Source organism: Micropterus dolomieu, linkage group LG21, assembly GCF_021292245.1.
Source record: "Micropterus dolomieu isolate WLL.071019.BEF.003 ecotype Adirondacks linkage group LG21, ASM2129224v1, whole genome shotgun sequence".
Taxonomy (NCBI): Eukaryota; Metazoa; Chordata; class Actinopteri; order Centrarchiformes; family Centrarchidae; genus Micropterus; species Micropterus dolomieu.
In genome coordinates, this window is record NC_060170.1 from 10349911 (window position 1) to 10365528 (window position 15618).

Below are 15618 nucleotides of genomic sequence, written 5' to 3' on the forward strand. Positions count from 1 at the left end.
ACCAATGACCTTTTAATGTCTGCTGATGAAGGCATGTGCTCAGTCCTGGTACTCCTGGACCTTAGCGCTGCTTTTGACACCATTGATCACAACATCATGTTAGACAGACTGAGGCACTGGGTGGGGATCTCTGGTACTGCCCTAGAATGGTTTTCATCCTACCTGTCAAATAGGAAGTTTTGCGTGTCTGTAAACAACTATGTCTCTCCGTTCTGTACAGTTAAATATGGTGTGCCACAGGGGTCGGTCTTAGGACCCATTTTGTTTTCCTTGTATCTGCTTCCCCTTGGACATATTATCCATAAACATGGCATTTCTTTTCATATTTATGCTGATGACACACAAATGTACTTGCCCGTCAGATCCACAGACCCTGGAATGCTGAGTTCACTTAACAACTGCCTTTGTGAAGTTAAAAAATGGATGTCAAATAATTTCCTCCAGCTGAACTCAGACAAAACAGAAATCCTGGTCATCAGGTCCCAGCAGATGGCAAAACAAATACTGCCATCTGCTGGTTCCCTAGTAAATTACATTAAGCCTGTTGCAAAGAACCTTGGTGTTTGGTTTGATAGTAATTAAAATTTCGAGCAGCAAACCACAAAGCTTGTTCAATCATGTTTTTATCAACTTAGAAATATAGCAAAAATTCGATCTATGTTAACTTTTAAGGACAGCGAGACCATTTTACACACCTTCATCTCATCACGCCTGGATTATTGCAACAACCTTTTCACTTGTTTAACCCAAAAATCTACTGATCGACTCCAGACTGTTCAGAACTCAGCTGCCAGGCTTTTAACCAGAACAAAGAAATATGACCACATTACCCCTATTTTAGCTTCATTATACTGGCTCCCAGTATGTTTTAGAATTGACTTTAAAATTTTATTGATCACTTTTAAAGCTCTTCATGGCCTCTCACCTTGTTATATTTCTGACGTTTTAGTCCCATACACACCAGCACGTAGCTTGAGATCCTCAGGCAGAGGTCTGTTATCTGTTCCAGAGTCTCGACTGAAAACTAAAGGGGACAGAGCGTTTGCTGTCAGGGCCCCGAGGCTCTGGAACAGCCTGCCCGAGGAAATCAGGTCGGCTGAGTCAGTGAACTCTTTTAAGTCCCTTCTTAAAACATACTTTTATAGGAGAGCCTTTCCCGATCTTATTTGGCTTTATCTTGTGTTGTTTTTGTATTATTGTCTTTTGGGTATTATTGTCTTTGCACTTGTTAAAGCACTTTGTAACTTGTTTTTGAAACGTGCTCTACAAATTAAGATCATTATTATTATTATTATATTAACACTATTTTTGTTTAAAAATAGGCCTTAATCAGTCATGGTGAAACACAGTTTTAGGAAAATGAATCCACTCGGTTGACAGCAGCACTTCAAATGAATTTTATTCATTACAATTTAATACCTTCACACTCAACATTGGTACATTCAACATGCTAAATCCTTCTTCACTTCACCTGAATGCATAACCAGCCTCAGCTCATCCCGGCTTGGAAGAAGATAAAATTTGCAATAAACTGAAATGTGTTTCTTAGCTTTTTCTTCCTCGTGTGTTTGAAAGTGTTAATCAGAACACACAATTCCACAATACACCTTTTTATGCAATGTCTCTGCTTTAAGGATAGATGAAAAAATTAATTTCAGGACAGCTGTATCCAATTGGTTATGTCAGCATTTATTAACATTGGTGAGCATTCAGCACATATTACTGAAATGCCTTTATGATTGAGACACATGAGGATTTCCGCTTTGCTAAGGCACAGCACGATTGATATTCACATGATACATTGGTCTCTTTTTTTGATGGATTTACATAAAGCAAAGTACAGATTTAATGAGCTCTTCTCTTTTCTGTACTTCTTTTTATGTTTCATCATAGACACGCTTAGATGAAAAGGTTTAAGACATGGAAACAACCGAATTGACTGAATTGATAAATAGAATTTTGTTCTTTGTCCCAGTTTTCATCCTTAAGAATTACATGAAAAAGTCTTCTTTTTTAAAGAACAGCATCAGTCAATGAAAGTGCAGAGTGTTATTAATTTTACACACAGTGTGCATCATGCTGTGGAGCAGTTGTGATATTATAATGTCAGCTCTCAGTCTCATTACGTACACTCTTGCATGACGTTTAAAGTTGGACCCGGAATCCCTGTTAGCCTCTGCCACATCTTAACAAGAAGGAGAAATTTTCAGCTCCTCAGATAGTTCAAAATGAATTAAACAATGCCACTGGAGAGTATCACAGCTTTTGTCCAATTAAGCAATCTGTCAGTTTGTTTGCACAGCCTCAGAATCCCACCTGTTCCCAGAAGAGTCGCTTTAATAGGCCTGCACTTTAATTTATGATGTGTGTGAGAGTAGAGATTCAGACCTGGACTCTTTTCTGTCTTTCATTGTATTCTGAAAGAAATGCTTTATCTTTACTGAACCTAACCTGAAGCATGGCCTTTTTATAAGGCTCGCATCTCAAGGTTATTATTGGCATCTGAGCCCATTAAAGGCATTATGTAAGATTAGTTTTTTTGTGTGATTTGGCTTGTTTTTTTGGTTTCAGAGTGTAATTCTACGCTGTCGTAAATAAGGACAGGTTTACACATTGTTATAACATTACTTATGATTAAAAACTACACTTACAAATACCTCTGTCTGATTGTGCTTGATTTGACAACTTTGCTAACATTGCCAAACATCAAGGAAGCACAACAACACAAGACTCAGCAAGCCAGCTAATGAGTAATTACTTACTAGTCCAACAGCAAGAAGGTCAACTCGTTATCTGTCCTGCATCCTTTCGGCTCTTGTAGCTCACGCCAACAAGTAGACCTAAAAGCCTGTCTGATATGAACTCTTGTCCTGTTTCTTGCTTGGTCACTCTTTCTTTTTCCCTTCCTCGCTTGCTCAGTAAAATGTATTCTTCCGTCTCTTTGCCGTCCCTGCCATGATATCCATATTGAGAATATCGTGCTAGCTTCTTTAAAAGAACTTACATTGTACATAATATAGCATTACGCTGTTGTGATAGATTTCTAATGTTACATGGTGCAGTAGTAGAATTGGCAACGACAGAGAGGCCATCCACCTTATTACAAGTCAGTGTACCGTTAGAATTATTTCACTGTTTTTAAGATAAATTTACCGTACAACAAAATGTTGCTTTAACTTCTGAGATGTTCAACTTTTCTCCTTTCTTGACTGCATACTAAGAGACATTTAATTAATTTCAGTTTAATTCTAAATATGAATCTAAGATCATGCAGCATGTGAGTGAATTTGTTTAGCTTGCGACCTGAGAGTTAGTTAAGGTGGGAGATGAGCTCAGAGTAAACAACACAAAGTGACAGAATGTGGTTATGGGTGTAAGGCCAGGAATAATTGAAGATGGGTAATCCCTGGGTACAGTACAATACAAGTGCATGTGAGGAATTGGCATTTGGCACATGGCTAGGGAATATGCATTACAGCCTGACAATGTATCTTGACATACAGATTATTTATAATCTGTGTTTGCAGAAGATGTCTGCAGATAAATGCATACAATAAGCAGAGTAGGAAATTCCTGCCACAAATATGTTTATGTTGACAAGTGGAGGCCATAATAAAATGTGAACAGTGAATAAAATGAATGCATGAATAACATGAACGGTTATAACATTACACAATTTGGTTTATATTGTCTCTTAAGCATTTGTAACACCTGACTAGGGCTTTTTTTTATAAAAGCTATGTGGCATTTTTTTTAAAATGATGTAGCTGTTGATACCTTAAAATCAAGATTTCTGAAAGCACCGTATTCATATCACTCTGCTGTTCCCTTTGATAAGGGTGACATGTCAAAGATCAGATAATCTCTCTATTCTGTATTGTGTATGATTTCAGAATCTAAAACTGGAAAAGGTTTTGAATGCACTCTTCCAAACACATGAGATGTTGATTTTCTAAATTAGGAAGACACAAATTGTAAAATGTTGACCTTTAAGGTACAATGTGAAGTGAAGTGAAGTGAAGCTAATGATTACTGACACTAGAAAGCAATGTTTTGTCGAATGGGACCGGCTTTGTCTTTTTTGTTAAATATTGTGCTAGAACAATCATGAGCGTGTGGGTGACCTGATACACAAATTACTTCCAACTAAAGACGGCGATAATGCAAATATGTAGTGTATTCAAGCCATCAACCATGAAAAATAAGAAGACGCACAGGTGAAACAAGAAGTCGCTAGCTAGGCCTACGCATTTAGTTGTGCAGAAGTGTGATAAATAAATAAATAAATAAAACTGGCATTTACCTCAGAGGTCTGTCATGTCTATCATTTGAAAGTGAGGAAGTCAGGTGACATTGTTATACAGCAACAAAGTCCATGTAGGTGGAAGGTGTATGCATGAGGTAGGTCAACAAAAACATCAGACTCATTTAGTTTTTTTTCCAATGCATGACAATGATTTTTCAATTACATTTTAACCATGGGTTAATTATGATGACGTAGCTAAGTCCTAGCCTTAACAAGGTACCTATTTTAATGCAAACCACCATGTTCCTCTAATCCTAACCAAACCTTAACCAAAGTGTTGTCAAATCATAAAACGGATGTATTTTGCTCTGACAAGGGATGTCCGCCTTCTGATAGTGGCATCAGATCAGAAAACTCTTTTTTACGTGTAGTTCTAGAGGGTAGGGACAAACTACGTATTTTGTTGTTTAATTTGGAGGACTCATTGAAAGGGAGGCTGTTCGATGTATTGATACGACAGTTGGGCTCAATGCACCAGCAAAAGAGGTGAAAGAAGATGACTGCTTGGATGCATCCGAATGTAAACAATGCAGGTTTCAATGTATTCAAAAACCTGTTTTATGTGGAAGGAAATGCATTCAACATGTTTGTTAGACCTCATGGATATGCACAGTATGTTTTGGTTAGAAACACGGAATGTAAACAACAGGGTGCCTTTAAACAGGTGTATCCTGGGCTCCAGGGTGTATCAATCAGCGAGTCACTTTAATATTAAGGCAGAAGTTTTAGAGACGATTCAGACACTAGTAAATTAAGTACATCTTCACATGATTTTAGTCCCAAGCAGATAGAGATAGATGCATTTTAAACATATATTTATTTTAGGTTTGTAGCTCCTCGTGTAAACACCCATGATCAGAAATGATGTCAAGTTACAGGTGGCAGTGCAGCTGGCAACTTGAATAGTCCAGTTTTCATGTGACATATTTCAGCATCATAACCTGCTTAGAACTGGTTGTGAAGAAGAAAGCCAGACCTGTCAAGCTTCAACAAATAAAACTATCCCAATATCATAGCTAAGAATGTGGCAGTAAGCTGTGCACATTTTTGGGATGATCATGTCTTTTACACAAGTACGAAGTGATCTGGATGCCGAAACCTTTAATTTCATTTTACTGGCAGCTTGTTCATCTATGTGCAGCACACCTTAGAACATGAATATACTGTCAATGTGTTTATTAATGGCAGCGGGGAGACTCTGTTGCACAATATCAAAGCAACAGGTAAACTTGAATAAGACTTAAAGTCCATCCAGCAGTGCATGTAAATTAGGAGGAGAGAGGGGGGAGTGTTCGGTTGATTGGGGACTATGGGAGTTGGAAATGAGTGCTGAGTTCAGTGTGTGTGTGTGTGTGTGTGTGTGTGTTGGTTGCAAAGCACCCTATGTGCACAGCCCAACAGAGTGTTAGTGAAGAGGCCAGAGTGAGGTAAGGCCTGCGAGGTGCAGTAGTGGAGCTGGACCGACCGACTGGCCGGATGACTGAGAGCTGGAACAAATTCCTCTGGAGCTCTGTGAGAGGTGGCTCTGTCTGTGTACAGGTGCACAGTAAATGCTTTTTTTGCTGCCAAGGCAACTTGCTCTCTAAAGGATGAACGTGACTGTGTTGTGACATTGCACGAACATTGAAGTGTTCCTCAGTGGATGCCCCAGGTGATCGCAGCTGCACCGCATAGATGAGCCGATCACACATATTTGAATGTCACATTTATATCAAAACATCACACAAGGCTGAGGCTTCATGAGCATTCTGAATAGCATTTTTTCTGAAGGGCACATTTGCAATATATGTGTAGGGAAAATGCTGAGTAGTTATTCTCATTCTCATTACTACTCAATTCTCTATTTTGTGCCTCCCATCTCTTTTGACATGTCCTTCTGCTTCTGACCCAGAAATCGATCTCAGTGTGCCATCTTGAAGGACATTTCAATTCATACAATGCGTCTTGAGAAGCAAGGTGATGGTGCAATGGATAAGATGCCTGCCTTTGGTATGAGAGACCCAGGTTCAATCCCCCACTGTGACCCATCCAGCATTGTGTCCCTGAGCAAGACACTTAACCCTCATCCAGAGGCGTGCGACCTCTGATACGTATAGCAATTGTAAGTCGCACAGCTGGAAAATTCAAACTGTAGCGGGAGATGGCCTCTACAGTGCTCATTTTGTATTCGGTATTAATTGTTCATTTACGCACAGGAGCATAACTTCACTGATTATTTAGATCTCCCAAATTGCTGGCAGGATCGGTCAGGATCTAATGTTAATTAATGTTCTGTGTTCTTCTACATGTTTAAAAGGTGTCACACACAGTCCAGGTTCATACAGTGAAATTAATTGGCGTAAAGCAGCCATCCTCCTGATCAATCCTGAGCTCCATCAGAGCTAAAAGTTTAGTTTTGTTTCATCTGGAGAGTTTCTGTTAAGTTTATTACTAAAGTTTTTAGTTTTGCTGCTTAAATGTTCCACGATATTCGCTGTGATGTTACTGCACACATGGAAATGTTTAAAATTACTGACGGCAGCCTCTCTGATCATTAAAGTAAATTATCAAAGATAAGCTCATAAATCAATACAACACACAATAAAGAAATCACCTGGAAAGGTACAGGGACCGGTAAAGGTGGAGAGAAATGTCCATGCAGGTGCAAGTTTCGATATATGCATGTACGTGCTGGTTCAGATAATGTCAGAGCCGATCCACGCATCGCACCAATTAAACTGCTATAATCGTGACATGACGGTTGCAAACAGCTGCTAACGTCAAATTATTAGACTATTAATCAACAAGAGCATCCCCTGCATTCAGCACTATTTAATATTTGCTGTTCATGTTGTCACATAATAATAGTGCCCATTATGTAGTCATGCAAATGTCATTCAAGTTGCAAATGAGGCTGTAGGCTACAGTTTAGATCAAATTTTCTGTAGGCCTATTATTTCTTACAGTCATAATGAAACGTTCACCTTCATCAGGCTTATGGGGCACACAGCCAAAAAGATCCTGGGAGTGGGTGAATGAATTTCTATGTAGTACATGATCTGTGACTGTTGCCGCCTTCGGCGTATGCTATAATTTTTATTGCGGCCTTGAGATGTTTCTGTTGGCTATGTCATTAAGTTGACAGACATGTTTCTGGATTGTGAAGATATGATCTGTAGCCTTTATGTACTGGTGCCAACAGTTGATCTGCTCATCTGACAGAGATCATAGCGGGTGGCTGTAACAAAACAATGGACAGATCATGCAGCGGTGCCACGTGTAATAACTGACGTTGCTTCAACATGACAGCTCTGAAGCAAGGATGTCTGATTAGGTTAAATGCGAGTTTGCCTCGACTCTTCTCTCCTCGTGTCTCCTCTGATCGCATCTCAAGCGGGAAAGACTAAAAGGAGGTACAAACTGAGAAAGGCCTAAGATGTGACTGTTGTGCTTCTGCGTTGTGTTGGTGTGATAAGGAAGACACCGGGACACTGGTGTCTTCCCTATCACACTGCCCTCTGTTTATTCTGACAAAACAAACAGGGAAACAGTACATCCATGTTAAATGGAAGGCAGAGAGGGGCAAAAGGAGTTTAGAGTAGGGACAACAGAACATGATATGAAGGAAGAGGGGCTCTGAACTTCAACACATATACATTCTGGAGTTTGGCAGGCCTCCCAGTCAAAACTGAACGTTAACCAAATATATTTTGTGTAATAATAACAGAAGAGAACAAGAGAGATAGGCAGAAGAGATGATTTAGCAAAGCACAGAGCTAGGTCACATGCAGCTTATCACGCTAACACGTGTGTTGTGGATGCAGCTTCACTCAGCATTAACACGTGTGACGCCTGCTTTAGCAGATCGTTTGGGTTTGATGAACTGTACATTCCATTTGTTTGTACACCACTGTGTTATCTGGACTGTGTGACCCTTTATATCCGCCCTAAACTAAGGGCATGACTGGCTTCTTATTACAAAAAATCTGAAGGTGGCAGGTAGTGATCACAAGGCAATTTCACTTCAATGTGTCACTGATGATGTCGAGCTTTCTGATCACCACCTGCAACTGTTGGGTAGCCGGCTGATAATTGCAAACAGATTGTAAGCAGGAAAAGAACCAAAATAACATGCCACAGTGTCACACGGAAAGACACAAATACATTTAAGAAGGCGGTTAGTACCTAGATGCATTCTCTCTCAAATAAATGACTAAATATTAATTTAGCATTATCTGTCTTTCATTTTCATGTTTTCCATGCATCCGTTTGTTACTTGGATGTTGTTAGGTAGGACTGTTTGTCTGTGTAGAGTTTTTATTTCACCAGAGGTTCCCCCTAAAGGAGACGACTCATTATATTTATGAGAACACTGCTGCATAAATTTACATAAAAGATTTTCTTGAACATACTATTACAGTTTGATGCAATGATTATCTTGACTGATTTGTGAACCTTCTGTATAAGCATAATTGTTGCTGCTTAATAGGTCATGTTTGATTATGGTAGGGCATTAAGACTTAGGTCTAATGCCTCTGCTATGTAATGTCAGAGACTTGATGCTATTCAAGTATTTGGAGAGCAAGTTTCCAGATCTGTCCATGCGTGCACTTTCCTCTCAGTACAGGAGCAGGCTCACATGCTGTGTGAATAGTGTGGTTCTGCACACTCTGTGAACTCTCGGAACTGGTTTTGTGTTGCAGGCTGGGATGATCCGTACTGACTCAGATGAGTACTTCATCGAGCCATTGGAGAGAGGCACTCAGGAGCTGGAGGACCAGGGCAGGGTCCACGTGGTTTATCGCAGGTCGGCTCTGCTGCAGGCCCCCTCCGACATCTCTGTGGACTACCAATTACAAGGTAGGACCAAGCAGGAACCTCCGAGGCCGAAAACTGCAGTTCATTGAATTGCCTCTTGGCAAGGCTGGCTCCAAAATCAAGTAAATCTCCATAGACCCCACGTTAAAATGCCAGCTTTACAGCAGAAATAAGCACACTACCCGCTACAAACTTCAAATGTAGCAAATCATGTTGATACACTCAGGAGTTAGATGATGAATCTGATAAAAAGCTGGAAGGCTTTTTATGGAAAGAAGGAGGTTTTTGTTATTATTTTCAAGAAGGGGTGGGATGGCATTGGCCTGTTTGACCAATGTAATACTGCCCGCAAGTTTTCATCGATTCAGATTTGGTGTTGATGGATATGCATGTGAGATTAGGAATGGGGATATCATCTTGCTGTGCCAGAGCCATAAAAGTAGCTACATTCATGAATATAATAGACAGAAAAATGGTACAAAATGTTGACATGTTGTGACAGAAGACTGACGCAGCTACATGGGTTGTCTCAAGCCAATTTAAGAAAATAACGTTTTAACCAGTCTTATCTTTGTAAAATTTTAAATGCTCCTAGCAACCGCTATTTCAGCATCAAAAACCAAACTTAACAACCCCCTCCAGAAATAAGTTAACATGAAACACTAGGGATGGGGATCATTAATTATTATTGATACTGATACCATTACTGAGACTGCTTAACGATCCGAGTCTTTGTCAATACCACTATCGATACTTTACTATTATTTGGTGACGGTTATTTGGTAAGACCAACAGGCATGAGGTAGGCCTGCACGGTATGAGGAAAATATTTAATGTGCAATAACATTGTTATATATTAAGATGACATATGACTTGCAATAAATAAACAAATATTAGTGTGCGCATATTATGTAGAGCCCGACCGATTTATCGGTTTGCAGATATTATTGGCCGATATAATCTACTTGCAGATATATCTGCATTGGCGTTTATAACAGCCGATGTGACAATTAATAAAGAGAAACAGAGAGTCGGATCCTTCCCTCAGGTCTTGAGTGTTGCATAATATGCCCACCAAAGGGGGCGCTGCAGCTCCTCTGTTAACAGCACTGCAGCACCACAGAACAAAACATCAGCTGACCGCAGTCTACCGGAGCTCAGAGCTGCTCCCTAGCTACTGATAACGCTCACACTCACTGTTCACAGTGAGTTGTTAATTTGTCAAGACAATTATATGACTTAAATAATAATAAGCACAGCACAGAACCTATCACTTCTCCTCTCCTGAAAAAATTCATACCAGACTACCAGCTAACCTTCCCGTTTTTCACTGCATTCTCCCGGGTCACAGCAGGATGTTTAATGTTACAGTAGGCGAGTGGTGGTCGTTGGCTAACGTTACGCTGACAGACATGATTGTAGATTTATTCTGAAACAGTGTGGCACTTCTAGTAAACGGTCCTCTCATTTCTCCCTAGTTCATTACTTCTAAATATTATTTAACATAACGTGCAGCAGCTAACGCTGCACGTTGCTAAATTAGCTACAAAGCCAATGCCATGTTTATCAGTGGAGGAACGATAATGTTAATGAGCAATTAAACCAGTGGCGTGGGGTGGGGTACATTTTTGGGGAAACCAAGTGAGGGGGGATGTCCTTTTTTGGAGGGCAATTATCTAATGTGTTGTGCTTTACAGTGCAGGGTATAATTTTACCAAAAATGTAATCATACTTGTAAAGATCTGTTATCAATACATATGTTTGCCTCTGTAGGAGAGCCCTGTTTATCATTATTGTTATAGCAATGACATAAGATTTGATATACGGTATTACTCGTAGTAGTAATAGCAGTAGTAGTATATGGGTCATTTTTTAAGTTTCTGTTTTCGTGTTCCCCACAATACACTATTTACCTTAATGTTCATTAGTAGTAGTACTCCATAATTTAAAAGAAATCAGATGTTTAAAAATTTTTCTGTAGTTTTATTTGACTCTTATTCATCAAAATCTTTATATATTTTGTTGTACTTTTGTTCAAAGTACTATTTATAACAATAAAAAAAGTTTATTTTTATACTGCATTATGTCATGGTATTATTCTCAACATAACAAATGTTAGGGATAATCTTTGTTTATGTCATGCATTTCTTAAAATAAGGGGGAAAAACACAATATTGGCCGATATATCGGCTATCGGATTTTAAAAATCTCAAATGTCGAAATTGGTATCGGACTTCACAATCCCATATCAGTCAGCTCTAATATTAACTGCCTGGTCGTTTTTAAATTAATTATAGGATTAGACTTTTCTAGAGCAGCAACATTAATGTTTACAACAGCAAATAAACTCAATATCTGACATCCCAATACTGAGTGACGTTTAGAGAGAATAGAAAACTCAGTCTGTATTAATCTCTCCTCCTTCTCCTCCTCTTCCTTTCTGCTGTTATTCACTACCTGCAGGTAACGTTACCTGGTAGAAGGAGGAGTGGCTGGTTTGTTTCAGTCAGCAGCTGAGTTTACATGAATGTGCCAAATTTTAAGACTACAGGCCAGTCTACACTACAGACAATCAGCTTTCAATTTAGTTTTGTTTGTAACATGGGGACTTTTAGAACCGAGTATCGATCCCCATCCCTAATGAACATAATGTCGTGCTGAATATGGAAGGGACACTAACTGGAACTTAGTCTGAAAAAAAGATTGGGATTGCATCCCCTTCAGTCCCTAAATTGAGCCTTGCATTCTGCAACTACCGCTAAAGTAGATTCTGCTGCAAGGCAGTCTATAGATTACTTCCACAATAACTGCTGTTCCTATTTCTACTACAATTAGTGCTTCTTGCGACTAATATGGATGTTGCCATTATCCCTGTGACTAACTAGTACTGCTACAGTAGCATGTTACTTTGGCAATAATTTCAGAACTTTGGTGTCACTTTATGAAACTCTAGACACAAAACTCAAAATGGTCATCACTTGTAGGCTGTCCATTGTCCAAAACATTGCATTGTGCATTTATATCTTAAATGAAACCTTGCACATGCAGAGTCATTGGTTCAAATAAGCGGGCGATTTAGTTAAATAAACAAATGATCTTATTTTTATGTGTATTGTATCCAAGCAATTAGAAAAAGTGTTTTGAATAGTTTTTAATACATGTGCATTTTGATAATCGGTTGTGAGTTTTGTGTCTAAAATTTTAATTTTAAATTTTAAAGGACATCAAGGTTCTGAAATTAGTGCCAAAGTGTTACAGGGCCATCCAGAAGTTACAAGTGCTAGTGGCAATGCTACTACTTCTACAACTCCTTTTACTACTTTTACAGTTCAATTACTACTGCTACAAGTACAATTACTACTCACAGACATGGATGTTCGTGCTTGACCTGTCTTGGGAACAGATACGTGTGACAATTATTCGTAATTCAAAGGTCAATTTCAACCACATGTGATGATCTTCATCAACTAATAGAACTGATTTAGATGACACTTACGTCACTTGATGAAAATAAACCCAGTTCCATTTGCCAATGAAGACCTTGTGAGATGCAGTTAAACGCTTAGATAAAGCTAGTGATTTTTTTGTCACACAAAGTACTGCTTTCACTACTACTGCTTCTTCTGATACTAGTATTATTAAAGCTAACAGCTGTCACTGCTTGCTCTAAATACCCAGCTTGCCCTCTATTTATACCAAACAAATGTCACTGTTGATGCTGACGGAAACATGTAATGCGTCACATCCAATGCGAAGGACATCTGTGCCTAGAAAAGACTTCTTCCTGTGAACAAAAAGAGCTTAAAAGAATTTATTGTTTTAGTAGTGAAAATGGAAATATATTTGAATTAAAGGGTCTAAAAAAGGGTTTAAATAAGATTTTTAGAGAGAGAGAGAGGGAGACAGAGGAAGAAATAGATAGATAGATAGATAGATAGATAGATAGATACCAATGAGTTTGCTAACTAAATGAGATGAAGTGATTTTCCCAGTGAGTCCAAATATATAATAAACCATCACAGTGTCACTTGGCTGAGTTAAGCTCCATCTGGATTTGGCTGTGGTATAAACTGGGCTGAATGCTGGTTTTGAGCCAGACAGGCTACATCATAATGTGCATATGTATACTATTAATGAATTCATGTGGTATGTAGCTTGTATTAATATGAGAACTTGTCACAGCAGCTTCTGACAGACTCACTAAGTATTGCATTTCCTTTGACATTTCTACATAAAACCATCTGCTATTGGAGATATTTGCCCTGATTACTGTTTTAGAAACCATTTTCTAACCTGAAACTGAAAATGTAATCCAAATAAAGAGCAAAGAGTGCTTAAGCAATCAGCTGCTCAATTTATAATTCCAAAACTACATTTTAGTTTCTTTTTTTCATCCACAGGATGCCTCACAAGCTGTGAAAATTGCTATATGAATATTTATTTGCCTGGCAGTTTTGAGCAATACCTAAGAGATTTTTGCGCCAATGCTGGCAGTAGTTGTAATCACATGTAATTATTTAATACATTAGGGAGCATCTGAATTCAGGAACGTTGATTGGAGAAAAAGGATGTCTCATGTAAGAGGAAGATATCACAGCCCTGTTCACGGGTGAAAGAGTAGACAGAGAGGACAGCGTAGCCAGAGATAGTGAAGCTGAACGGTAGATGCTTCTCAATGTGTTAAAACAATGTGTTATCAGAATCTATCAATGAAACGCAAATGCTGTTGATCAGCTACTGTTTTGTAAATGTATCAGGAAGATTTGATTGTTTTTGTCGTGTCATTCTACACGTATAAATGTTTTAGACATTTACATATGTCATCCATCCATCCATCGTCAACCGCTTATCCTGCGTACAGGGTCGCGGGGGACTAGAGCCAATCCCAGCTGACATCGGGCGAAAGGCGGGATACACCCTGGACAGGTCGCCAATCCATCGCAGGGCCACACATAGACAAACCTGTGTTTTTGTAATTTTTCAAAAGTTTTGTTTTGCCTTTATTTGTTTATTTATATATTATTTTATTTGTATCCAGGTTGAGATAGGTGCTGCTCTCTTAGGTTACTTTCTATGTTTTGAGAGGTGTCCAACCAGTTTTTTATTATGTGTACTCCCATGACTTAAAGCCAACCAGCTGACCGTGAGCAGCAGTTAGACAGTTCTCTGTCTCAGAGAGGACTGTGGATATTTTAGTCTATATTTTATTTAACTCGAGGCTTCATGTGATATGAGGTATTTCAGTCATGACAATTTCAGTGTGTGTTCTGCAGCCTTTGTAAATTAGTACTGCCATAGTGATTAATGGCTGTGCTAGGTGGTTTATTAGAGGCTGGTCCTGTTTGTATGTGCGTGCATTAAGAGGGCGGCTGTGGTGGAGTATACGGGTAACCGTTCTGGTGGGCTGGTCTGGATCAAAGTACAGGGCCATTTGTTTATTCCCAGTCCATCCCTGACAATATCACAGTCATTCTGATCTTCACAGAGTTTTCTGAGATATAGTTATAGCTATTCGAGGCACCTCTGAATTAACCAGCTTGTTAGCTGCTGTCGTTCACACTGTCTTTTTTAATTTGATGCTGAGTAATAAACCAAGCTCACAACACCGGCATCTAGCTAGTTAGTCAGCTTGGTGCACAGCCTTGGTAAGCTAAATGAAAAAAGGAGATGTTGGTTTCTGTGTACTGTGTTTCTTTACAGTAGCACCTAGTTGATTTTGAATTACTTTGATATTGATGTTGCTCTTTGTCTTCAAGACAGATGCTCATGTTTTGGAGCTATAGTTCCTATAATTTGGTTGGCTTGTGGGGGATTTAAACATGATAGAGCCTATTATTATGATTAGCCTATTTTGGCAAATTGGCACCGATAAAATTATGCCAAATTAGAAATTAGCAGTTCCTGTTTGCAATGTGCCATGGATACACAGACAACGTTCATTGGATTACTTTGATACTGAAGAAAACTTAAAAACTGGATAATTCTCAGGCAAGTTCTAGAGTTATGAAGAATTTTCTATGATGTGAAATTGGATGTCAGAGTTAAAACGTTTCCAGACATATATATATTGTATGTGTGTGTATATACACTCACATAAAGGATTATTAGGAACACCTGTTCAATTTCTCATTAATGCAATTATCTAATCAACCAATCACATGGCAGTTGCTTCAATGCATTTAGGGGTGTGGTCCTGGTCAAGACAATCTCCTGAACTCCAAACTGAATGTCAGAATGGGAAAGAAAGGTGATTTAAGCAATTTTGAGCGTGGCATGGTCGTTGGTGCCAGACGGGCCGGTCTGAGTATTTCACAATCTGCTCAGTTACTGGGATTTTCACGCACAACCATTTCTAGGGTTTACAAAGAATGGTGTGAAAAGGGAAAAACATCCAGTATGCGGCAGTCCTGTGGGCGTAAATGCCTTGTTGATGCTAGAGATCAGAGGAGAATGGGCCGACTGATTCAAGCTGATAGAAGAGCAACTTTGACTGAAATAACCACTCGTTACAACCG

The 15618-nt window shown here is 39.0% G+C and overlaps 1 protein-coding gene across 1 annotated transcript in view; it reads left to right on the top strand.

Annotated features, from left to right (window-relative positions):
• adamts3 (ADAM metallopeptidase with thrombospondin type 1 motif, 3) overlaps nt 1–15618 on the top strand; it is a 173126-nt gene that overhangs the window by 27170 nt on the left and 130338 nt on the right. The window contains exon 4 of the mRNA XM_046035379.1: nt 8989–9145. Coding sequence (XP_045891335.1) covers nt 8989–9145 — 157 coding nt within the window. The remainder of the gene's footprint in view (nt 1–8988; nt 9146–15618) is intronic.